The 26,192-nt window shown below is 44.5% G+C and overlaps 2 protein-coding genes across 13 annotated transcripts in view; both read left to right on the top strand.

Annotated features, from left to right (window-relative positions):
• Zc3h7a (zinc finger CCCH-type containing 7A) overlaps positions 1-7,932 on the top strand; it is a 35,378-nt gene extending 27,446 nt beyond the window's left edge. For all 5 annotated transcript variants that reach the window (XM_074059815.1, XM_020167255.2, XM_074059813.1 and 2 more), the window contains 4 exons: positions 2,486-2,594; positions 4,372-4,505; positions 5,559-5,722; positions 7,030-7,932. In XM_074059815.1, coding sequence (XP_073915916.1) covers positions 2,486-2,594; positions 4,372-4,505; positions 5,559-5,722; positions 7,030-7,219 — 597 coding nt within the window. In that variant the 3' untranslated portion in view covers positions 7,220-7,932. The remainder of the gene's footprint in view (positions 1-2,485; positions 2,595-4,371; positions 4,506-5,558; positions 5,723-7,029) is intronic.
• A 7,120-nt stretch (positions 7,933-15,052) lies between these two features.
• Txndc11 (thioredoxin domain containing 11) overlaps positions 15,053-26,192 on the top strand; it is a 60,659-nt gene continuing 49,519 nt past the window's right edge. The window contains exons 1-3 of one of the 8 annotated variants that reach the window (XM_074059569.1): positions 15,053-15,428; positions 20,504-20,720; positions 25,127-25,224. In XM_074059569.1, the coding sequence (XP_073915670.1) occupies positions 15,178-15,428; positions 20,504-20,720; positions 25,127-25,224 (566 nt within the window). In that variant the 5' untranslated portion in view covers positions 15,053-15,177. Of the gene's footprint in view, positions 15,429-15,471; positions 18,999-19,922; positions 19,951-20,503; positions 20,721-25,119; positions 25,225-26,192 lie in introns of those variants that run through there. The other 7 variants (XM_020167252.2, XM_074059571.1, XM_074059570.1 and 4 more) reach the window with 7 other exon arrangements.

Below are 26,192 nucleotides of genomic sequence, written 5' to 3'. Positions count from 1 at the left end.
AGATTGAAATTCAATCCCTTTAAATAATGCTAATCAGTAATGGTGAAGTGTAAATGGTTCTTCTCTTGTTTTCCTTCCTTTTAGTGTGTTTGTGATTTTGTAACAGTTTTCAGATTGATTGGAATTCTGTGAGTTACTTGGTCAGAAGAGTAGGTAGATACTAGAATTGAGAGAAAGTTAAGGGTGTAATTTATTTTTCAAAGGAATTTCTTTGGGGAGGGATTGGTAAAATTTAATTTTGATTCCTCAGGTTTGCTATCAAACTCCAGGCCTTTTGAATTATGAGTGCTGTGGATGAGGTTTTGTAATCGTATCTTGTCGGTTTCACTGAAGCAAGCTAAAAAACACCCGTGTCAAAGGCCTTCCTAGAAGTAGCCCAGAAGAAAATGTTTAGTGCTAGAGGATTACATCCCTCTGAGCCCTTAGGTGGCAAGCAGCCCAACTTAGTCAGGGCGTCACTTCACTCACAGAGGCAGGATGCACCTGGGTAGGGCCTTAAATGCCATGGCGATGAGCGTCCAAGCAGACCACTTGACTTGGCTTTGGACTTTGCTCTTCACAAGAGAGAGGGTCTGGGGAGAGTCCAGAGGTATTTTACTTTGTGACCTCATGGACAGAAGGGACAGGGGGAGCACTGACAGGGAGCAAACTTTGTGCCCAATGGAGGAAAGATGGAAAGAGCCCTTTGCCCAGAGAAGCAGGGCGATAGGTGCAGAGCCCCTTGTAAACGAGACGTCCTCTGAATGGCCAGTGGCAGTTGAAGAAGATGGTGATGACTCTTTTATCACTAGTGTGCCTTGCAGCTTTGCAAAGCTTAATATAAGTCACAAGGCTAGTCTTTGCAAGGTAGTGGTGTGCTTGTGTTTTTTCCAGAGCACTTAGACTTAATTAGTGGTTTTCTAAGAAGAGGAAGAGGTTTGTTGGAACCACAACATCTAGGCTTTAACAGATAGTGCAGATAGTAGGTGTATCGGGGACTTGATTAAAATCAGGACAGCTGAGATCCATTCTAGTTCACGAGGCAGCTGCCACGATGGTGATTTTTTTTTCAGGTTAGTCAGGGTGGATTCCACTGTAGCATTTCAAGAGCTTACCTCCTTTTTTCTCTCCCCGCCCATAGTAGATGTTGCTGGGGGCCCTTTCCTAAAAGAAGAACTAATACTGTGTTCATGTGCACAATGTGTGGGGAGGTAGAAAGAGGATGGACTGGGAGTCTGCCAGGAGGTCCCTGTTGAGTTGGTAGCACTGTTTTCCCATCTGTAAATGGGCATCCTTACATTGTGTCATAGGGGGGTTATCTGACGTGGTACCCTGTAGAACCCAGCACGGTGGCAGTGCCTGACTGGGGACTGAATGTGAACCCATCCCCAAGGCCTGGCCTTCTTTCTACTTATCCCTGCTCCTTGTCCTTGAGCTATGAAAGATGACAGGCAATGCTTCTGTAGTAGCACTAATAAGTACCCACTGGGATTTGACTGGGAAAAAGTGTGATATAGTCAGTAGCAAGAATTACTTATTGGTGCTGGTTTCATGCAAACATTTTCAGCATGGGGTCACTGATGTTCATCCCAGGGAGAAATGGGCAGTGTTGACTGACTTTCAGAGTCTGCCCTCAACAGCCTTGACTGTTCTGAAAACAGAGATGCTAAACCGTTAATGTTATGTAAGCTAAGTGGTGTGTGGCCAGCTCCCACTGGGGCGCAAGCTATGACAAGCTAATAGTCGCACTGGGGTTTGTGCTCTCTCAAGACAAGTAGTCATTTGATACTTAGGAATGAGCTTGCGTGGTGCTGGATGACTTCTTGGCTCTGGACAGTCATGATTCTTAGGGACATCCATGTTTTGCCATTCACCGTCACTTCATTTTCCTACCATTGTCACCACATTTCCTTTGTTAAATAAAAATGCACATAACTGGAAGAGATATTACTTAAGAGCTCTGTGACTCCATGGCCTGGTTAGTGTAGTAATTGTCGTGGGCTATGCATGTCTAGTGGACTGTGATTGAGGTGATCTCTCGGCTTTGGTCATCAGCAAGTTAAGTTCCTGAAGCCTCCCCAGCACTGTCTAGCCACCTGGAGTGGCCTGCAGTGTTTGCTGCTCTCCAGGTGCTGGCTTGGAGGTACCATAGACCTAGGGAGAGCAGGAGCCGAGAGATGGGGGGGATAGTGGTGCTCACGGCAGAGGTGCAGGGTCCTGAGCTGTGAGCTTGTCAGCATTTCTTATAAGAAAAAGCGCTGCACTCTAGGCCTGTACTTGACTTTCTTCTGAAAAACTTTTGAGATAGGAATGTTCACTAGCAATGTCATCTCAAATGTTTGGGGCTTACTGTCAATTTAAATACAGTAAGTTAATCTTATTTAAAACTTTTATTGCTAAGCATTAGCACCAGTAATAAGCCTTATTTTGCTTAACTGTAAAAGTCAGTTTACTAAGTGTGCTCTATCTTAAAGCATGTTATATATATATTTTGTTTTTTACACAGCTGTGCAACCATGTTGCTTCTGGGAAAAAATGTCAATATGTTGGGAACTGTTCCTTTGCTCATAGTCCTGAGGAACGGGAAGTGTGGACTTACATGAAGGAGAACGGGAGTAAGTTCATGTTTCACTGTGTCCTTGACATATGTGATGTCTAGTTCGCCTGCAAGTTCCTTTCTTCTCTGGAAACACACCAGCTTCCTGCGAGCACAGAAAGCAGTGTGTACCTGTCTCATCACTAGCTCTCTGGGGGCATAGCTGGAGAATGCATCCACAGCTTCAGTGAGTGGAGTCTGACATCTGACGTGTGTTCAATTAGGTCAGAATTGGGTATGAGTACACAGATCTGCATCCTGAAAATGGTGTGAGGAAGTTTAGTTCTTCTGTGACTTTAAACCAGATGCTGTGCTCTATTGTGATCAACCAGGTAGACAGGAGGGTTCTTCGGGAATCTTTACTGGTAGACTAGACCACATTCCAGCCAGGTGTGGTGACACATGCATAACCCCAGCACTTGGGAGGCTGAGGTAGGAGGATCATGGGTTGAGGCTGGCCTGGGCTGAATGGCAAGACTGTCTCGGAAACCAAACCAAGCCAAATAAACACACCCCCAACCCTCCAAGGCCAGACTCAGCAGCCCAAGAACCAAGCATTTGTCTTGGTCAAGTCTCAAGTCTATTGTGGAGTCTTTGTGAGGAGCCTCAGACAAGCTTTCACTTTTGACCATAAAATGTTTTACTGCAAGGATCATTGTTCTTTAATCTTAAATAAACTAATGGAAATTTATTGACTGCAATCTCTGGATTACAAAGAATCAGCTGGAGTTAAGACTGTCACCTGTCATTGGTTTGCGTGGTGGGACTCCCTCTAGCCATTCTAAGTGGCATAGGGACACTCAGTCAGCTCACTGAGGACCTCCTTGCTTATGAGTGCTCTTGCCACGACTCTTGCTGCCTCTACTTTTAAGGAAGAAGAAGCTCTAGTTACCTCTGACCTCAGCCTGGTGGGAGTATTAGAAACCCTCAGGCAGACAGCAAGGCCAAGTTTGACCAGATTCTCCTTAGCAGAGTTTTAAACACAGTGATTCTCAACTGGGGACAAGTTTTACCATACAGCCTTGCTCCCCCAGAAACACCTGGCACTGTCTGGAGACATTTTCATGGTCATGACTTGGAGGAATGTGCCCCTGGCTTCTCATGGGCAGAGTCCAGGGGTGTTGCTAAGTGTGCTGCAGTGCACAGGACAGCTGGCAGCAGCAAGGAACCACAAGGCCTACAGGCAGCAGAGCTGAGGTTGGCAGTAACGCAGACACACCTCTTCTTTCCATAGGTGCAGCTGGCAGCCACTGCCAGGACCTGGCCTTAGTGGTACTGTTTGTACCCAGCATGTTTGTCCTCTTGGGCAGTGGCTAGATGGATGGGCTCCCGGTGGGGCTAGAGTCCTGGCTCAATAGTAGTTTCTGTCTCAATGAGCTGGGGGCAGGTGGGAGCATATCAGCTCCAAGCCCCTCAAGCTGAGTAAGTGGCTTTGTATGGCGTGGCAGTGACAGCGTGTGGAATGTCAGGTGGCACCAGGTAGTGCCGAGGCTTTCTCGGCAACAGCTTTCCGATTGTTCCTGAGTTTTAAACACCTCTGAAGTGTCTTGCACGTGCAGGGAGGAGTTACTTCATATGGGAAACTAACATGTGCTGTCTAACAGTCCAGAAATGGGTGCCTACGCGGTTTATCTGCTGCTTAGCCTGGACAGTCACCTCCGTGTCTAACGTGACCCATCTCTGCATCCTCCTGCATTGTTTTGAAAATGTACGCTGCCATACAAAAGTGCATGCTTGTGCATGGGTTGAGATGCTGTGTCATTGCTGCTGCTGAAAAGTGATTCATTTTTCTTTAGTACAAGATATGGAGCAATTTTATGAACTCTGGCTAAAGAGTCAAAAAACTGAAAAAAGTGACGATGTAGCCAGTCAGCCAAACAAGGAAAATGGGAAGCAAATCCACATGCCAACAGATTATGCTGAGGTCACCGTGAGTACCATGGGCCTTTGCCGTGGAGCTGCCAGGGAGACTTGCCTTCCCACCTTCTCCAAAACCTGGCTTTCGCACCCGCTGCCTGCCCCTCTCCTGCCAGCTTCCTTCGGTGGTTTCCAGCCATTCGCTTAAGTCCCCCATGCTAAAACTCCTTGCCTTAATTTCAAAAGAAACAAAGAGGCCAGAGGAATGAATGGTGTGCTCCCACCATGCCACATTAACCAATGTTAACTCCTCTGTTGCTTCTGTAAAGTAAGAGATTGAGAGGACGTTGAAAGTCCATGAGTTCCCCTTTCCAGAGGAACCAGATTCTTTGTGTATTTTTCCAGGCGGTGTTTATATACCGCTGATGGATTTGTTCTTAATCTACAGTCCTTCCAGCCTGGTATGTTTTAAACTTTACGTAAGCTTGTTTATTGTTGTGGGGTGGCCACTCTCCACGCTGGTTCAGGCCTAGATCCATCACCACTGCAGGGCTCACAGATGGCCTGGTCTAGCGTCTCTCTCTGCCCAGCTCACTTGGGAGCACTCTGCAAACACTTAAAGAGTCTGCATCTGTTGTACCACTTAAATGCCACCACGATGGTGCCTCCTGTGAGGTCTGTCCCCTGCAGGCCACCATCTCTACCTCCCTGGTGCATGGCACAAGCCTAGCCTGTAATGAGACTTACTTCCTATGCATCAAATAAAGGTGCCGTTTGTCCTTCCAGAGTCGGCATGCCCTGGCTTCTCACAGCCTCCCTGCTTTTCTTTGGGGTGTTAATTCTGCCCGCAACCCTAACTTGAACTGCCTGGAGTCCTCCTGAGAAAACACCCTGGCTTGCACACCAGCTCCTCTGGCCTCCTTGTGGGAGACTCTGGACGCTTGCCAGACTCGCCCTTCCTCTGCCTCCTGTGAGCTGGCTTGCATCCTGCATGATTCCACTCAGACTTGGAGCTTTGTGTCCTTGCCCAGCTCCTGGAAAACAGTCTGGGTCTCAGGATTGATCTAGGCTGGCCTGATACTCAGGTAACACGGCTGACAGGCCACATGTCTTTGCCACATGCTAGGTGGACTTCCACTGCTGGATGTGTGGGAAGAACTGTAACAGTGAGAAGCAGTGGCAGGGCCACATCTCCTCCGAGAAACACAAGGAGAAGGTTTTCCACACCGAGGACGACCAGTACTGCTGGCAGCACCGCTTCCCAACGGGCTGCTTCAGTATTTGTGAGAGGTACGTAGGCTTCCACACTTCCCCACGAAAGCTGTGCATCCCACGCAACTTGTGGATGTCATGTCCATAAACAGCACACTTGAGTGGTAGTCCTGTGATGGCGCTAGGCTCTGGAGGATCCGTGGTACTGCCTGAGGGTTTCAGTTGCTCACTGTCTGGTTCTTTATCAGTGGTCTTCGGACATCTGCTTGAACTGTCTCCAGGTAATTGAATAGAGCAGTGTATTCATTTGAACTCACCCTCATAATTTTTAGGATCTCAGCTATGATTCTCTAGCCCTTTCCCACACCTTTGCCCAAAATAGATGGTGCTCAAATTTGTGAGATGGCCACTGTTACATCTTAAGGGTAAAGCCAGGACTCAGCTCAAAGGACGTGATGGCATAACACTGTCAATCACTCCTTTAGTTTCTTAGAAAAATCCTAAAATGAAAACCTAAGCCACACATGGTGGTGCATACATGTAATCCCATCCCTTGGGCCACTGAGTCAAGAAGATCATGAATTTGAGGCCAATTGAGCTACATAGCTGGCCTAACAGAAACACTGCATAATTCTGAGTTAGTAGTCACTGGTTAAATCGCTGTTTATATTTAGTTTCCAAATTCAGACCCATGGGATCCTTAAAACCATTAAAGACATTTTCTACCTAATGCCACTTTTTTTCTTTTTTGGTACTGAGGCTTGAACTCAGGGCCTCATCTTGTTAGGCAAGCACTCTACCTTGAGTCATAATCCCAGCTTTTTTTCTTTTTTCTTTTCTGAGAAAGGGTCTCACTCTGTAGCTCACACTGGCCTGGAACTCATTATGTAGCCAAGGCTGGCCTTGAGCTCAACATCCTCCTGCCTCTTCCTCCTGAGTGCTGGGATTACAGACATGCACCATTATACCTGGTCTGATGTCTTTCTACTGTCAAAAATGATTTTGGGGTCTGTTTTCCCAACAGTCAATATCTTTCTTCCTCCTCTCCTACCCTCCACCCTAGGGAAGCACTCTATACCCCAAGCCCCAAGTACTGTTTTCCAGTCAACACTCCTGGAATACATGTGAATAGTTTCAAGTGCTAATTGCGCTATTGGACATCATATCTGTAAAATACTTATTTTCTAGGCTTAAGCCTTCTAGCTGGGCTTGGGTGTAGTTCATTGGTAGAGTGTGTGTGGGCTTAGCAGGCATGAGGTCTGGGTTTGATCCCCAGCACCAAAAAAATAAAAAAGATTCCTAACTTTTGTAATTGTAAAAAGTTGTATGCAAACCAATGCTAGAGGTGCTTTGTGGATGCTTACCAGGCTGCCTCACCCTCACAGGTACATGAATGGCACGTGCACAGAAGGAAACAGCTGTAAATTTGCACACGGCAACGCTGAGCTCCACGAATGGGAAGAAAGAAGGAACGCCCTAAAGATGAAGCTCCACAAAGCACGCAAAGACCACTTAATCGCCCCAAATGATAATGACTTTGGAAAATATAGTTTTTTGTTTAAAGATTTAAACTAATATGTTGGCTTTCACGTAACCTAATCAGAGCATTGACCAGAAAACCTGCAAGTGTTCTGAGGCACGTAGCAGAGGGGCCAAGCTTCCTGCTTGTATGGCGATACTGTTCCTCCCAGCAGCAACCACAGTAGGTAGAAAATGGGCCGTTTTAACAGTCTGGCCAAGCTCTCACCGAGCCATTGGCACCAAATGGCAAAGTGACCGCTGCCCGGTTGCCATCTGTTGAACAGACTCTTGGATGAAGTGTGTTGGAGCAGAGCATAAAGTTATGTGGAGGACGATCCTTTGAGTTGGTCCTTCAGATAAGAACCATGACCACAGGGGAATAGACACTTGGACCAGGAACAGGATACATGATGGATGAAATTCTTTACGTGTTCTAGCAGAATGAATTGTTTAATATAATAAAGTTTGCTACTTATCTGTATGTAGGTTGCTAAAAAGGATTTTCTTAACTCAGATTTTAAGCCAAATAACCATTTAACACTAGTATATGTTAAATGGGGTATTTTTCTGTATTTGTATGTTTCACTAGAATAAGGGACCTGAGGATAACGTGCATTGAGAATATTTTGAAAATAATCAATTGACACAAATTTTATTTCTTGGTCTTTTGCTGTTTAAATGATTCTGAGAGATTAAACTTGTACTGTTGGTATCGTGTAGTGTATGGACCAATATTGCCTGTAATAAAAGATTTTATATATAGATGACTTCTTTTTTGATGTTGTCCTTTCTTCACAGATTGTTGAAACTGGATACTAAAATCACAAGGTTTTTTTTTTTTTTTGCCACATTACTGGGGTTTGCCATTGCTAGGTAGCACTCTTACTGCCTGATCCCCTCTTATTTAATACTCTTATTTAAGCACTGAGTGACAATGCAAACTGGAGTTGCAGGAAAGCATCTTTTCACTTTTCCACCTTTCTGAATCTGGGTTTCTTGGGTTGATCAACACAGTAACTCTCCTTAGGCTCTTCTGAGTTGCATTCAAAGGAGTGAGATTTGCAGGCAGGAAAATGGTCAGCTCTAAGGCCTGGGTTGTGGGCATTCACACAGATGCTGTTGAGCCCAGGGCCCTTGGCAGGCCCTGTGGCTGCTGAAGGAGACCACTGAGGGCTTGAGCGGAATGAGATGGTCCCCCTACAGACTTCATAGTCTTCAAAGGCTGCAGCCAGTGAGCAAGGGAGAAGGCTAATGCTCAGTGGACAGAAAGTATGTAGTATGTGGACCAATACTGCCTGTAATAAAAGATTTTATATGTAGATGACTTGCTTCCCCCCCCTCCGCACCCCTACAGTCCCAGGGCTTGAACTAAGGGCCTACACCTTGAGCCACTCCACCAGCCCTTTTGTGTTAGGTATTTTTGAGACAGGGTCTCACAAACTATTTGCCTGGGCTGTATTCGAACTGCCATCTTCCTGATCTCTACCTCCTGAGTAGCTAGGATTACAAGCATGAGTCACTAGCACCTGGCTTAATACATTTTAAAATTTAGTTTGCAAGGACTTACTGAGAATTTTTTAGTCTATGCTCTTTACGGAAGTTGGCGTATAATTTTTTTTTATGTTGTGTTCTTATCTAGTTTTGGTATCAGGATAATTAATGCTGGCTTCACAGCATGAATTTGTTAGTGTTCTTCCCTTTCTATGTTACAGAGTAGCTTGAAGTGTGTCAGTGCTCTTTAAGGGTCTGGTAGGATTCAGCAGTGAATCCATCTGATCCTGGACTCATCTTTGTTTGAAAACTGTCACTGCTCCAGTTTTACTGCTTGTTCTACGTCTATTTAGGTGGTTTATATCCTCTTTGTTCAATTCTGGTCAATCATATGCATCTAGAAATTTATCCATTTCTTCTAGATTTTAGTCTATAAGAATCTAGATTTTCAAAGTATTCCCTACTGATCCTCTGATCATAATGCGAGATCCCCTTTCTGATCTGAGATTTTATTTACCTGGGTCTTCTCCCTCTTTTGGTTAGTCTTTTGTATCTTTTCAGATTCAGCATTTTGTTTCATTGATTCTTTGTTTTTTCTTGTAGTCTTCAGTTCATTAATTTGTCCTGGTGTTTATTATTTATTATTTCTGTCTACTGTTTTTGGATTTGGCTTATTTTTCCATGAGGTTGAGGTGCATCATTAGGTTATTAACTTGAAATTTCTCTATTCGTTTATGTAGACATGCAGCACTGTCAGTTTTCATTTTAGCACTGCCTTTTCTGTGTTCCAAAAGTTCTGGTAAGGTGGTTTTTATTTTCATTTGATTGTAGGAATTTAAAAAATTTCTTCCCTATTTCTTCAGTGACCTGCTAGCTGTTCAAAAGTGAATAGTTCACTCTCTGTTAGAATATTTTCTGTAGTTTCTTTTGTTTCTGTAGTTTCTTTTGTTTTGGCAGTAGTGGGATTTGAACTAAGGACCTCACGCTTGCTAGGCAGGTGCTGTACCACTTAAGCCACTCCATTAGCCTGATTCTCGTTACTGATTTCTATTTTTATTTTTTGATCTGGTAAAATTCATGGAGTTGTCTACGTTTTCTTGTATTTATTACGATTTGCTTTTTGTCCTAAAATCTATTTTGGAGAAAGTTCCATGGGCTGCTGAGAACAATGTGTAATCTGTGGCTGCTGGGTGGAAAATTCTGTAGATGTTGGTAAAGTTTCTTTATCTATAGTGTGGATTAAATCTGAAGTTTTCTTGATCTTTTTGGGAGGATGGTTTAGATGGTGAGAGTGTGGTATAAAATCACTCATTACTACTGTGTTGGGGTCTAAGTTTTTATTATGTCCAGTAATGTTTCCTTTATGAAACTGGGTGTGCTGGCATCTGGTGCAGTGTCTCTGACAGTTATATCCTTCTGATGGTTAGTTCCCTTTACCAATGTGATGTGGCCTTCCTTTGTCTCTTCTAACTTTGTTTTGAAGTCTGTTTTGTCTGATGTTAAGTTCACCTACTCCTGCTTGCTTTTGGGCTCTGTTTTGATTGGAAGAGCTTTTTCCATCCTTTCACTTTAAGCCTGTTTTTGTCTTTGTCAGTGACGTGTTTTTCCTGTAGTCTTGTGTTTTAATCCAGCCTTCTAGTCTGTATCCTTTTAATTGGAGAATGGAGACCATTAATCTTCAGTTATTACTAAAAGGTATGTAGTAATTTCTGCTATTTTGCTGTTTTTGTAGCATTTCATTCTCCTCTGCTCACTTGCTTATCTACTTATCTGATGACATTTCATTTTTCCCCGTATTTTCACCATTGCATTTATGTTCCTCTTCTGTGTGTAGGATTCCTTTGATTTTCTTCTGCAGTGCTGGTTTAGTGATCATGAATTGCATTAGTTTTTGTTTATCATAAAATATTTTTATTTCTTCTTTAATTATGAATGATAGACAGGGTCTTACTACATAGCCCAGGCTGGCCTCAAATTTGCAGTCCTTCTGCCTCTGCCTCCCAAGTGCTGGGATTACAAGCATGTCCTACCACACCTGCCTTAGAAGTGCATCTTCCTTGCTAAATCTGTAAAGTTAGGGGTGACATTTTCTGCAGAACAGAATGCTAATCATTATCCTTTGTTTCTATAGTCTGATGGCCTTTGGTACATTTTTTTCTTTTCTATACTTTCTCCCAGATTCCTATTGGCCTCTTTTTTTCCAGGGAGAACAGGAGATATTAAAAAGTTGTCTCTGATGCCGTTTCAGTTTAAAAGATGAAAGACTGGTTGTTCTAACTTTTGGAATCTAGGCTAGAAAACAAAGTTTGCAGTCCTGTGAGTACTCAAGACAGTTTCCCCCAAACTCCCCTGCTTTCTCGGCACCTCAGCTTTCCACCTGCTCGGCAGTTCTCTGCTCTGAACCATCCTTCTGGCAAACTCCATTTCTGCCTGAATCAGCTGGCTTCTTCCTCGGGTTTGCAGCTAAGGACCCTGCCTGCCACAGCATTAGGGAGCCAAAGTTGTTCTACGGTAGGATCACACCCCATCTTACAAGTGTATGGCTCACTGGGCATAGAAAGTGGTGTGAGAGGGAAGAAAGGAAAGGAAAAAAAAGGGTGACAGCCACACGCCAATCTCTTATCAACAGTACAGAGAACAGTAATAACTGACATGTTTACTTGGACATGTTATCTCCCTGAGGTGGGTTTTTATTAACATTTAGAAAAGTATTGATATGTAATTCACATGACATAAACTTAGTCCTTTTAAGTGTACAATTTGGTGCTTTTTAGTATAGTCACAATGTTGTGCAACAATGACCGCACTAAATTTTAAAATATTCTCATTGTAGGGTTGGCACAGTGGCTCAAGGGGTAGAGCGTCTGCCTAGTCAAGCGTGAGGCCCTGAATTCAAGCCCCAGTACAGCAAAAGAAAATTATTTTCATTACCTAAAAAAAAAAACAAACCAAACCAAAACCACACACCCCTTAACTATCATCCCTGGATCTGCCCACTCCCTTGCCTCTCAAGGTGTGGACCAGCACAGATCTGCTTTCTGTCTGTCTGGGTCCTCCCGTCCCACAGTTCACGTGAGTGGAGTCACACAGTATATGCCCTCTCACTGGTTTCTTCCATTGAGTGTATTTTCAAGGTTCAGCCATGTCTTAGCATGCATCAGTCCTCATCCTTTTTATGGCTGAACACTACTCCAGTGTGTGGAGAGATGACATTTTGTTTTCCATTCTCCAGCTAAGACACTTGGGTGGTTCCCACTGTTTGGATATTGTGAATATGCACATTGCTGTGCAAGTTTTTGTGTCCCCATATTGTTTTCTGGGTGCAGTGAGCTGCCTCACCTGTCCTGGAGTGGTAATGTGGAGGCTGCAGATGAATCCTTCCTACCATCTGGGACTCCTCCCTCTGCCCAGTGCTCCTACCCTGTGGCTGAGGTGCCTGCCTATGCAGGCAGGCTGCTCTGCAAAACCCGTACCCTTCATGGAGCACCTGCTCTGGAAGGATCCTTTGCACAGAGTCCTTGGTGGCATTTAACTAATGAAGGGACTGGCATCAACTGAGAAACTGAAAGATAGCACATTCCCAGAGTGGCTGGCACAGCTGGCAAACACTGTAGTATGTAGGCTGGGGAGATTAGAATATAGGCTTCTTGTGAGTCTTATGCAAAGGGTGAAAGCCAATTTGTAGAAAGCCTATTCTGGTGTTATGATGCAAAGTCTCCAGGAGTCAGGCATGGTGGCCCTCACCTGTAATCCCAATACTCCAGAGGCTAGGGTAGAGGATTGTGAGTTTGAGGCTAGCCTGGGCTACCTAGTGAGACCCTGCCTCAAAAAACCAAAAAACCCCCTGTAATCCTAGCTACTAAGGAACTAGAGATCAGAAGGATTTGAGTTTGAGGCCAGACCAGGAAGTATTTTTGCACCTATCTCAAAAATACTCAACACAAGGGCTCTTCTTTTTCACCTTGGGCCCAGCAGAGCGAAGAAAGGTGGCAGGAAGGGCCATTCTGCCATCAGTGAGGTGGTGACCGAGAACACGCCCTCCACATGCACAAGTGGATGCGTGGAGAGGGCTTTAAGAAGCGTGCCCCTCAGGTGCTCAAAGAGATCTGGAAATTTGTCATGAAGGAGATAGGGAGTCCAGATGGTTGCACAGATCCCAGGGTCAACAAAGCTGTCTGGGCCAGAGGAATAAGGAATGTCTCAAATGACATGTGTGTGATTATCCAGAAAATGTAAGGAGGATGAAGACTCACCAAACAAGCTCTATACTTTGGTGACCTTTGTCAAAACTCTATAGTCATGTGGATGAGAACGAATCACTGAGTAAAATAAAGTTATAAAGCTGCAGGAAATAAGAAAATACTCAACACACAGCAAAGGACTGCTGAAGTGGCTTAAGTGGTAGAGCACCTGCCTAGCAAGTCTGAGGCCCTGAGTTCAAAACCTACTACAGCCAAGCCAAAATAAAAAAGCTGAAACCAAAAAACACTAAGGTCCCCAACATGGATACCACTGTCAGAAGTACCTAGCAGAAGGTCTGGGGTTCCCTCCTGCATCACCTGCTGTCCTGGGCCCTGCCTTGTAAGTAAATTGTTGAAAACTTTAAAAACTAATAGCTTTTCTCTCTGGTTCTAAGGTTTCTCACATATGTGTTATGTGGAGAACTCCCCCCCCCCATTTATATACTATCCTCTCCACACACTTCTCAAACCCTACCAACATTTTTTTATTAGCATATATTAGTTGTATGGGGGGGCTCATTATGATAATTACACACATGCTTATAATATACCTTAGAGTCAGCTCCCTCATTGTTCTCCCTCAGTCTCCTAATTTCAACCTGTTTTATTGTTCCATTTTCACACATGTATGCAAAGTACATCCTCTATATTCACCCTCTCCACCAAACCCTACCAGCCTGATCGTGGCATAGAGTGGCCATGAAAGCTCAGCCGTGGGTTGACGTGGATGTTATGCCTAACCTCCAAGAGTGGCAACCTGGCCCTCACAGCCTTGCATTCCGAAATCAAGGCTTGGGTGAGAGGACCAGCCCAAGTGCCTGGAAACAGAAGAGGCAAGTGCACAACGTTCGGTTAATCCAGGGTGGGGGATTGTGGTCTCATGAGATGAACCAGGGGCGACAAAGTACTGTGAACCTTATCAGGGCCGAGCAAACGCCTGGTGTCTTATGGAAGCCTGGCCAGACTCTGAGCCACCACCCTACAGTCAACCAGGCCTTTTGACATGACTGTATGTTTTCATTAGAAATATACTATGCAAATTAAGTCCACATGAAGAAATCGAGAGAGCTTGAAATGGTAAAGCCCAACGTTAATAAGTCCTTCCAGAAATATATATTCTTTTTCCCTAAGGTTTATTTTTTGCCATTTTAAGACAGGAGATCACTATGTTGTCCAGGCTAGCCTCAGACTCTCCATCCTCCTGCCTCAGCTTCGTGAGTGCTGGGATTACAGGCGTGCACCATGACGCTCAGCTTAAGTACTGCCTAAGTACTGCGCCTTGTCCGCGTACCAGTAAAAAAGTGCAACCGAGCTGGGCGCGGGTACCTCACGCCTGCTTGCCTCACTACTTGGGGGGGGGGGGCTGAGACAGGGAAGATTACGGTTCAAGGCCAGCCCAGGCAAACAGTTCTCGAGACTCCCATTTCCAAAATAACCAAAGCAAAATTACTGGAGGTGTGGCCCAAGCAGTAGAGCGCCTGTTTTGCAAGCGCAAAACCCTAGGTTCAAACCGTAATCCAAAAAAAAAGCACCAAAAACCACAGCCGAGACTTTAGGGGCACACAATGGGTCGCTGGTGGTTTCTCGGGCAGGACCGCCCGCCGTAAAGTGGGAATTTGTCATTTACCTGCTGTAAGACCTCACAGGAGGTAAATGACCTACATCCTGGCCTGGGGATGTAGCTCAGTGATTTTGTTTGCCTGGCGTGCACGAGGCCCTGGGTTCCACCCCCCGTACTGCAAAAACTTACACACACATAAACAATGACGTTTGCAAGCCTCGGCTTTCCCCTGAGGAGCACGGCTTCTAATACGCAGCGGAGCCAGCCGGCACTGCCACCTAAACGCCGCTCCACGTGGGCGTGCTGAGACACTCACCACACCTGCTTCCGGATGCGCCGCGGCGGCGCCTGCGCAGACTCCGTGACCGAGAGGCGGGGCCAGAAGCAAGAAACGAGGGCGTATCCGCGTAGACTTCGCAGAGTGGGGCGGGGCTTGAGGGGAGATGACGGGCCGCAAGCGGTGCCAGAGTCCGCGCAGACTCAGCCTGGGGGCGTGGCCATCAGGGGGCGGTGCTTCTGGGCGGAGTCGACGACCGCACAGGCTACGTGGGCCGGAGACGGCGCCCCGGAGGGCGGGGCGCCGCCTCGGCGCGGCTGACGTGGAGGGTCCGGGTTAGCGGGCTGGGCGGGCTTTCAGGATTGGGGACCCACGGGCCGGGCCCCTGGGCCCGAGGTGGCGACGGAGGCGGCGGTATAAAGCCGGCGACGGGGAGCATGTAATGTCGGAATGCGGAGGCCGCGACGGCGGCAGCAGCAGCAGCAGCAGCGACGACGCCGAGGACGAGGGTGGCGGCGGCGGCTCCGCGGGCTTCGGCTCCCCCAGCCAGGCCTCAGCCCCAGCGTCCTCGGAGGGCCGGCTCCGCCGCGGGCTGCGCGACTTCTCGCTCATGGCGCGGCGGCGGCCAGAGCTGCTCTGCGGGGCGGTGGCGCTCGGCTGCGCACTGCTCCTCGCCCTCAAGTTCACCTGCAGGTGAGGCGGCCCAGACCCCCGGCTCCGCGGCCGGCCCGGCTCGGGGTGTTCAGGGTCGAGGGTCGTAGCGTTCTCTGCAGGGGAAGTCGAGCCTGTCCTTGCCTGGCGCGAGGGGTTTGACCCTCGTGGGCCCGGGATCGTGGCCTCCCACCTTCCCCCGTTCCGGTACAGCCGCCAGCCATATGGCGAGGTTTCCGGGTGCTGCCTTGTTCCCACTTTTTAGGACCGAGGGGCGTGGGACGGGTTTCTGAGCTGCTTTTCACCTGTTGGGGTCTGGGGGTGACCTGTCATTTCTGCTCAGGTTTGAGACCCTCGTTTTCCCCCACTTTCATTTCCCTGTTACAGTTAGGTGATTCACAACCTTTTTAGAGTGCCGGACTCCTTTGGGAATTCAGGCGCTCATTGATCTCATGATCAATATCCGCTGTGTGCTCAGTACTCTTTAGATCAGCGCTGATTTAAACTGGTTGTTTCAAACCGGGTGCTGGTGGCTCATATCAGTAATCGTAGCTGCTTGGGAGACTGAATGATAGGGAGGATCGCGGTTGGAGGCCAGCCCGAGCAAATAGTTCTCCTCCAAGAATCCATCTCCCAAATAACCAGAGCAAAATGGACTGGAGGTGTGGCTCAAGCGATAGAGCTCCTGCTTTGCAAGTGCAAAGCCCTGAGATCAAACATCAGTCCCACCAAATAAATACATAATAAGTAAATAAATAAGTAAAGCGGCTATTTCAGTGCATGAGATAAACAGCGGTAGTAGAAGAAACATAATGTTAAAGGGCTTCATCAGTGCTATGAATTGTATGGTCCAGTGACATTTGAAGCTCTCTTAAGGAGAGGAAGGAGTCAGCCTCTGGGAAGATCTGGGGGAAGAAGGTCCAAGGTAGACGGAACATCATGTGCAAAGCTTGAGGTCAAGCTTGTTTTCCTGGAATTGGAAAAGAGCTTGAGTAGGCTGGGGTCTAGTGAGCAGGAAGAATGAAAGATAATGGAAGGTAATCAGGAAGAACACAGATCCAAATTTATATTTAACTTGTACTTCTGGCCTCCCAGATTGTACTGCATCTTTTGAGACTTCTCTTGTTGCCCCTGATGTGTCCTTCCAGCAGCCAAGAGGGAGACTTCAGCTCAGGATACTTGAGGTTTTTGAGTACACTGTGTGGCCCCTGTTGTTAGAGAGATGCCAAAGGATTGGAGATTTTAGTGGGAAGAACAAATTATAATTATCATTGAGCATTTACCATGTTTGAGGGGCTGTATTACCAGCAGGGTTTCTCACTCCGCAATATTGATTTTTTGGGTCAAATAATTCTGTTGCAGGGGCTGTCCTGTGCATTCTAGAATGTTTAGTGCCATTCCTGGCCTGTACCCACTGGATGCCATCAGTGCATCCCCCTTCCTGCAGTGTGACAACCAGAAATGTCTCCAGACATCGCCAGATGTTTCCTGGCAGACAAGTGCCTGCTTGGGAACTAGTAGTTTTGTGAATGCATTTAGTCTTTTAACACAGTTTCAAGTCCAGAGATACTGTATCCTTCCCAATGTAGGATCCTTGGTCCTGTTACAAAACCTGCTTCAAATCATACCTACAAATTAAGGGACTGAACTGGAATTTGGATTCTTTATCTTCACAAACTAGACTTTTAACCTCCTCTTTTGTCATTATTCTCCAGAAGGGAAATACACGGAGTAATTTACAAGGAAGAATATTGTCAAGTTGTAATTTGGGTTCAAACTAAGAAGAAAGGTTTCCGCCTCTAAAGATGGGGAGTTTTTCATCAGTTTGTCCAGCTCTAGACATAATATATAATGTTTGATCCAAGACAACTTAATATGACTTAGTAGGTAGAAAGACCTTTGAGATTTCAGGAAAAGGAAGGTGTAAATCCGGTTTCCAGAGCTTGAAGACTGGGGTCCCTCCCTGCTTCTGTCAAGGAGCGTGAGCCTGTGAATGCTACCTCCGTTCTTCCTGTGCTACTGGCAATTTGGAAAGTTATTTAATAGACTCAATCTTTCTCAGGTTTTAAAATTTTTTTTTGATGCAATGGTGTCAAGGTACTATTTTATTGCTATACAACTGACTAACATTTCTGTTCCCCTTTTCTTATTTTAAGATTTTTAATGAGGGCATAGGCTTAAGGGAGAATGAGTGGAGTCTTTTTTTTTCTTTTTTAAAATTTTTATTAATAGTTCCAGACCTGAAGTAAGTGACTGCCCTCTTTAGTGTCTGTTGGTTAGCTCAGTTCAAGACAGATAGTATACAAAGGTTGATGTAGGGTTGAGACACAACTGATAATTGTGCATTTTGGGGCATTTAATCTCTGCCTACCTTTCTTTCTTTTCTTTTTTTCTGACTGGATCTTGCTGTGTAGCCCAAGCTGGCTTTGAGCTCACCATCCTCCTGCCTCAACCTTCCAAATGCTGGGATTACAGAAGTGCACCACTGTGCATAATACTACCTGCATTTCTGTGCATTAATTCCTCATTACTTCATCCTGCTTGCTTGCTTTTTACTCTGATTTGAAGGGGAAAAAAAAGTGGGTGTGTGTAGTAGGCACACATGCATGTGTATATATTCATTTTGATTTATTGCATTTTCTTATTTCAAAGGTGCCTAAGATCCTCTTTGGAAGGAGGTGTGAGTTACAAATTTCATGTAAAAATTAATTTGTGTTGGGTGTGGTGGTTCAGCTGGGATGCATTGATCAGGAGGATCAGGGTCCAGGCTGGCCAGGGCAGCCTATTAGAAAAGTATCTAATGCACAAAGGGCTGGGTGTGAGTCAGGTGGTAGAGCCCCTGCCTGGCAGGTGCAAGAATGCAAGGCCCTGAGTCCAAACTCTAGTACCACCCCCCCCTCCCCCCCAAAAAAAAAGTTTGCAACAGGTCTTTCTTTGCACTCTTCACAGTGTTTGTACCTGTCACTTAGACTTTAGAGCTACAGGAAATTTTGGATCTATGTATATTTTAAAAAAAAATCTGAAGCAAACTGAAGAAATAAATGAAAAGTGAATGTTCCTGATGAAGCAGAGGCTAGTGTTTCTCTCTCTGGCTAATGTTTATCTTTTGTTTGGCCCTGTGTTTTATCTGGCTTATTGACTTTAGGAACTCCTCTGAATCTGCAGAGCAGAAATACTACATTGATGATTCCCTTTTTCTTAAGTTGTCAGATACCTGCGTTCCCCTCAGAGTGCGTTATTTGATGTTTAACATGGGTTTGAATGGTAGAAAAATAATGCCTCCAAAGAGCAGAGTTTTCAGTCCCTTGAAAATGTGTCACTTTTTGCCACAGGCCTTCCCCACCATTTTGCATGGTTGTCTTGTCATTCAGGCCTCAGCTTCAGTGATACTGCTCTAACCACCACCACCGCATTGGAAGAGCTGCCATGTCCCTCTGTTACATCAGCTGCTAAACTCTCTTCTTGTTAGTTGCTTATGTGTTTGGTTATGTGCCCTTCTTCCTTTTCTAGGAAGGAAGCTCCTTGAGAGCATAGCAAGCTAGCTGCTCCAGCCTCAGGACCTGTGCAGGAAGCACACTGGCGGTTGCTTAGTGAATATTTTTGAACAATTGTGTAAGTGATTGAGTGCTTCCAGTTATGAAAGCACTCTACACAGGCTGAAGGCTCTGCGTACAGTGCAGGCTTAAGATGTTAGTTTGAGTGGATGAGTAGAATTGCTCCTTTCGAGATGTTTGCCTCTGGGGATTTCTGGGGGTGCAGTACTCTTTCGTAGCTCGCTTTTTTTCGCTCACCGTAATTATTTTGAAATAATCCAAGTTGTGGTAAGTCTGAGTCAAAGTTCTTGTTTGTTTTCTAGTTTTGGAGTAACATTTGATTGTTTATCCTTTCGTCTGATGAGGCATGCTAAATCCCACACTTACTGTTACATGATTTATCTTCTCCGTTTGACGCTTCTGTGTCCTTATATTTAAAATGTGCCTCTTGCAGGTGACATATAGTGGGGTCTTGCTTCATACTGTCTGGCAGTCTCTTCTCAGTTGAGCTCTTCTGTCCTATTATAAGGAATGTCGCTATTAATGTGATTGGGACGAGGTCTTCTTGCTACTTGTTTTCCACTTCTACCTTCTGGACTTTGTTCTTTTGGTTCTTTTTTTGCCTTCTTTTGGCTTAATCTAGTACTTTTTAGAGTTCCTTTTTTTTTTTTTTAAGAGAAAACAAAGATTTATTAGGATGCCATTAAAAGTGAAGAAAATGGTGAACAGCCAGGCAAGGGAGCATAGCACTACTGCTGTGCCTGCTGTCAGCTTTGTTGTGTATTCTCTGTTTCCTAGTTAAGCTGCTATAAGGGCTCTGTGCCATGATGGTATAGCTGCATGAATAGCTCAAGGTGTTTACTAGGTCCTTTTAACTTGGGGGGATATTGCCCTAGCCCAAACCTGCCCGAGTAGGAAGTTGTGGCCCCTCTGACTTCTCACTACTTGTTCAATGTTATTTTCTTTCTCCTCCTGATTTCTGCCTGCTGGGAACCTCAGCTGTTCAGAAAGCCTGTTTTCCACTTAAATAGGTATTGCTCTGTTGTTCATCTTTCATACCCTTTGCATTATGATATATGTGGAGAGCTATATATTACCATTGTTACTTTCCCCTGAATGCCTTAGGTAATTAGAGGCATTAGGTAGTTATAGTCTACCTAAATAAGCAATGTTTTCTCAAAGCTGAGTCAATTGTAAGCATCTCCCATAGAAATCTTACTAGTGTGCGTGTATGCTTCTTTTCCGTTCCTTTGAGCTGGAGAGCTAGTGTCCCTAGCATCCTGGAGATCAGTGGCTCCTGTGGAGAGCCAGGCTAGAAAGAGGTGAGGATGGAGTCTTAGATGTGGATACTCTGGTTTCTGCTGCTCTCCCAGCACACACCTGGGATGGACTACCAAAGAGTCATTTCTGAAGTAGTATTCATGTCTGCGTTAGCTCAGCTAGACCATCCCCTTAGTATATGACTTTTGTTTCAGGGTAGTGATTTGGGTATTCCATTTTTTTTAAGCTTTATTCTCCTTCCATACAAAGCCAATGTTAGAAGAAAACAAACTAAGCAATCTTGTTGTGTTTGCTCTTTTTTAGTCGAGCAAAAGATGTGATAATACCAGCAAAGCCACCTGTCAGCTTTTTCTCCTCGAGGTCTCCAGTCCTTGACCTCTTCCAGGGGCAGCTGGACTATGCAGAGCTCATTCGCCAGGATTCGGAGGTGGTGCTGCTATTCTTCTATGCCCCATGGTGTGGCCAGTCCATCGCAGCCAGGGCAGAAATTGAGCATGCAGCAAGCCAGCTTTCAGACCAGGTAATGCTCATGTTCCACCCAAGATGCTAACAACTGTCAAGCTTTGTGCAGGGGAAGGTGCCTCCCTGCAGACACCTTACCCAATTGGGGATTTGCCCAGGTGAACTGTAGGTGAACTTGGTAAGTCATAAAGCTTCTGTAAACAGGATTTCTGTGATGGTCACGGTCAGTTAGAGGCAAGAGTGGGAGTAGATTCTGCGTCTTAAGACATAGGCCAGTGTTCATCTGGGATCCCAGGCTGTTGTGGTTTCAATACTGAAGGTGGTAGGGAGGCTGAAGATCCTGGTTCATTCTTTTTTTTTTTTTTTTTTTTTTTTTTTTTTGAGATGGTCTCATATCCCAGGCTGGCTTTGAACTCATTGTCCTCCTGCCTTCGCCTCCCAAGTTCTGGGATTGTAGGCCTGTGTCACCATGCCTAGAAGGTCCTGGTTCTTGTGTGTCCATATGATGTTTGCTAGTGAGGGACTTTATGTAGAAGTTCATGTGTGAGTCTGTAATTGTAGCAAGCCTGACCTTGAATTGTGTGGGCAGTGTTCAGTGAGCGTTGCCTTTGTGGTAGGACAGGGCATGAGCAGCAAATGAGGCATGTGTTAAGTCAGTGGTTTTTAGCCCAGTGGGTCCCAGTTGTTCCTTAGAAAGTGAGGTGTTGTTTTTTTTTTTTTTTTTTTTTTTTTTGGCAGTACTGGGGTTTTAAACTCAGGGCCTCCTGCTTGGTAGGCAAATGCTCCACTACTTGAGCCACTTCTCCAGCCCTGTATTTTTGATGGATTTTTTGAGATACGGTCTCTTGAATTGTTTGCCCAGGCTGGCTTCGAACGCTGATCCTTGTGATCTCTGCCTCCTGAGTAGCCAGGATTACAGGTGTGAGCCACTGGCGCCTGGCTAGAGAAATGAGTATTTTTAGAATGAAAAGAAGAAGAAGAAAAAAACCAACAGAAAATGAGTATTTTATGTTGTTCTTTTTTCTTCCTGAAAGGGAATTCACAGACAGTGAACCATCCCTGTACATACAATTTCAAAATAATCTAGTACACTAGTTGTAACAAAGAAGTGGTGGGAAAGAAGAGATTTATAGCTAAATCTCATGTATTTTAGTATATAAATATGTAGGTAAAGCAGCTCCTTGTCCCTCTGTGTAGAGCCACTCTGAGTGGGACAGTTACAAATGCAGACATTTTTAAAGGTGTGGTATGCTGGTGGCTCAGATAACACAGGGCCATTGCAAGTGATTTTCCAAGATGACGAGTAGTTCCTGGTAAGGTCCTGAACCAAACACTGCTTTCTGCCCTCAGTTCCCCTAGCAGTCGCCTTCCTGAGGAAGTCAGTGAATACAGCAGCTGTACCTTATCTTTGTGTATAAAATGGAGTGAGGGTTTGCATCTAGAGAATAACAAATGGGGTTTTGCCCAACATCAGTGTTTGGCAGGCCTGTAGAACTGCTGGGGGATGGTGTAGATGACTCTTCCCTGTGCTTGGAGGGAAGTCCTATAGCTTCCCCTAGTCATTACAGCAAGCAAAAAGTGCCCCCAGATTTGTAAGAGGCCCAGCTGAGAGACACCAGTCTGAGTTAACTCACTTGTAGAAGTTGCAGAGCTCAGGCACCTGGGTTGCAGAAGTTCATTTGGAACTCTCGGTGGTTTTTTGTTAGAAACAAGAAGTGTCTAGGCCCCATCCTCCCCAGCCCACCAAAGCCTTTTAAATCTATGTCCCTGAAAAAGTACCAAATGCTGTATAAACAGAGCTCTGCATTCCTTACTACACTAATACTTCCAGGGACGAAACAGGAATTCTAATGGAACACTGAGAGGCAAGCTGTACACCAGGGGAAAAGAGAGCACCGCTTTGCTAGTCATTGCCCAGTGTTCTAAATCTGGATAGCATAGGTCCTGTTCCTATGTGGGGACAGGATCCATTATGTTTTAGGTTAAGTGTATGCTATTGTTAGTGTGCTGTCAATGTGTGTCCTGAATAATGACAGTATTCCTCTTGCCAGGCTAATCTTCACAACAGCTCTGCAAGTTGACGCTGTTAGACCTGGTTTTCTGAAACAGGGGCCTTCAGACTTGGAGGAGCTTGGCGGTTTGTTAAAGATCCCACGGCGACAGGCAGTTGGGGTTGTGCTGCATGCACAGTACCTACCCTACTCCTTTCAAAAAATTTTATAAAAGCACCTTCCAAATTGAGACCTGGTTTTTCTGTGTGCTCAGTAGGAAAAAGAAGTAGATTTATTTTTAGAAGCAGCAGAAATCTCTTGAATTATGTGGAGTAGTAAAATTGACAAGATGGTAGATTGTACCCTAGTTTTGAGTAAAAAAAAAAAAAAAAAAAAATGAGTCGTCAACATTAAGATGTTGTTTTTTTGCAAGTGGCTCACACCTGTTACCCTAGTTACTTGGAAGGCTGAGATCAGGAGGATCAAGGTTCAAGGCCATCCTGGGCAAATAGTACGAGTGATCCTATCTCCAAAATGGGCTGGAGGTGTGGCTCAAGTGGTAGAGCTTTTGCTAAACGCCCCCTCCCAAAAAAAAAATCAAAAATAAAAAATTGTTTTTCTGTCTTTGAAATGTATGCTAAAACTCTTAGAGGAGTCCTCTGAGTTTTGAGCAATGATGTTTTGTGCTAGACGGTATAAAGAATTTGAAGGTGGCTTTTCATTTGTAGTATTCCGTCATAGTTTTTCAAATATTTATAATGGAAAATTTCAAACATCTAGCAAAGTTGTCAGGAGTTTATCCATCTAACCCTTAGGGCCGAGGTTCTCAATTAGAGGTGTTTTTTTTGCTGTTGCCCTGCTCCCAGGACATTTGGTCTAGTGAAGACATTTTGGTTGTCACTACTTGAGAGAGGAATGCTACTGGTATCCAGTGGGTGGAGACCAGGAAAGCAGTTAAGCAACCTACTCCATCCTACAATCAGTTCTTAGGACATACTCTTGCAGCAAAAACAAACACAACCCCAACCCCTATATCCATCCAGCCTAAGATGACAAGAGTTCCAAAGATGAGACACTCTGATCCATCTATTAATCCTTATTTTTAGTACATTTCAAACTAAATTGTAGACATAGGGACATTTTTCTCTAAATACTTCACATCTACTTATAAACGTATATGTATTTAATCCATGTTACCGGTTTATTTATTTGCAGTGCTGGAGATTGAATCTGGGTCTATTGTACCATTTCAGCACTCACCACTGAACTGCATCCCCAACCCTTTAATCTGTGTTTTTTACTTTCAGCATTACCTTTTAGAGCATGGCTTAAACAATCAGTTGTCTTTATTAGTTTTTAAAATAGTCATTAAGAAGTCTTTTGATCGGGGGTGGGGTGTGTGTGTGTGTGTGTGTGTGTGTGTGTGTGGCACAAACAATGCATACATATGTAAGTAAATGTAGAAACAATAAAATAAAAGGAGAAAAGAAAAAAAGAAAATTGGACAAAAAAAAATCCATAGGAAAAATATATTCGGCTTATTGGTAACTTTGTTACCAGTGCAAAGAGAACAAATATCATTTGATTACTGTGCATTTAAGATTTCTTATATTAAAATTGAAACTATAGGGCTGGAGGAGTGGCTCAAGTGGTAGAGTGCTTGCCTAGCAAGTGCAACGGCTCAAGTTCAAAACCCAGTCCTGCCAGAAAAAAAAAAAATTGAAACTATATAGTTAAAAAAAGTCTTTTGACATTCCTGATGTTTTATTTGCAGTAACACTTTCTGTTTCATTTTCAGAGGCTCAATTTGACAGTCAAAAGATATATTCATTTTTGTTTTTGTTTTCCAGTGCTGAGAATCAAATCCAGGTTTTCACCCGTGCTGGGCAAGCACTATAACACTGAACTGCACCCCAAACCCCAGAGACACTTCCTTTTAAATGTTAGTGTATTTATGCTTAGAAAAAGGTCCTTGGTTCTCATTAATTTTAAACTTCAGAGCAAACACTTTTGCTCTTAGGCCAGATTCCAAGTCCTAGCTCACACCATGGAAAAGAGTCTGTCTTTTTTCTTTGTTTTGTTGGGTCTGGGGTTTGAACTCAGGGCTTTGCACTTACATACAGGAGCTCTGCTACTTGAGCCACACCTCCAGTCCATGTTGCTCTGGTTATTTTGGAGATGGGATCTTTTGAACTATTTGCCTGGACTGACCTTGAACTGCTATCCTCCCTATCTCAGCCTCCAAAGTAGCTAGGATTACAGGTGAGAGCCACAGGCACCTGGTATGTCTTTTTTTTTTTTTAGTGGTAGATGTTGACCTTCTTTGAAAGCTTGAAACTGTACTTCTTTTTTTTGACAATACTTTGTTTCAGCAAGAGAGGGCTAGTTCCAGTTTCATAATTTCATCTTTTAATTCTTGGTAACTGTTCAGTTGTTGCTCATAATCATTTGAAACCTTTTTTTGAGTCTGCAGGTGTTGTTTGTGGCAATTAACTGTTGGTGGAACCAGGGGAAATGCAGAAAACAGAAGCACTTCTTTTATTTTCCTGTAATACATCTATATCATCGAAGGTAAGGACTTTTCAGTGGTGTTTCTAATTTCACATAAGTTCATTGATTTATAAATTTTTTTTTCCTATATGACAGTATTAGAGATTTAATGTAGAAAATACAGGTAAGCAAAAGTAAATTAAAAATTGAAAGCTCTCTTGATAATTTTATCAGCCAGATATAATCACCATGTTTTGACTTGTTTTTTGTGAATATATATGCCTATTCCCTTCTTATAAGCCAAACCTGGAATCAAACAATAATACAGGACTGGAGGTGTGGCTCAAGCAGTAGAGTGCCTGCTTTGCAAGCGTGAAGCCCTGAATTCAAACCCCAGTCCCATCAAAAAAACAAAACCAAAAACCAAAAAACCCCAGTAATACTATTTTCTAAGCTGCTTTTTCTCACTTTTGCAACATCTTTTATGTTATGTATATCACAGTATTGGCGTCAAAACACAGATTATTCCATTGTTTGGGCATACATTTCAGCTATTCCAAAAGTGTTTTGCAGTGCAAAAATACACAGAATTCTTCATCTTCTTACCTGACAGGTGGCATAGTCAAGAGGGTGTCTGATGCCAGGTGTGGTGGTACAGATCTGTAATCACAGCTACTCAGGAAGCTGAGGCAGGAGGATTTTGAGTTCAAGGCCAGCTTAGGCATCTTAGCATGATGCTGTCTCAAAACAAAATAAAATAAGTAAAGGCCTGGGGATATATCTCATGGTAGAGCACTTGTGTAACATGCACGAGAACCCTGGGTTCCATTCCAAGTACTGGGGTAGGGCTGGTGGAATGGCTCAAGTGGTAGAGTGCCCTTATTCAAATCCCAGTACCACCAAAAAATGAGGCCCTGAATTCAAACCCCAGTTCTACCAAAAAAATAAAACAAAACAAAAACCCCAAGTATTGGGGTTAAAAAAAGACAGAGGTGAGGGATATCTTACCATCTTTTTTATTAGGAAGAAAATTACTACTGGTCCACATT

The sequence above is a fragment of the Castor canadensis genome, chromosome 17 (assembly GCF_047511655.1).
Source record: "Castor canadensis chromosome 17, mCasCan1.hap1v2, whole genome shotgun sequence".
NCBI classification, from domain to species: Eukaryota; Metazoa; Chordata; class Mammalia; order Rodentia; family Castoridae; genus Castor; species Castor canadensis.
The sequence above is the reverse complement of the archived record's forward strand: the minus strand, read 5'-3'. Positions and strand labels throughout refer to the sequence as shown.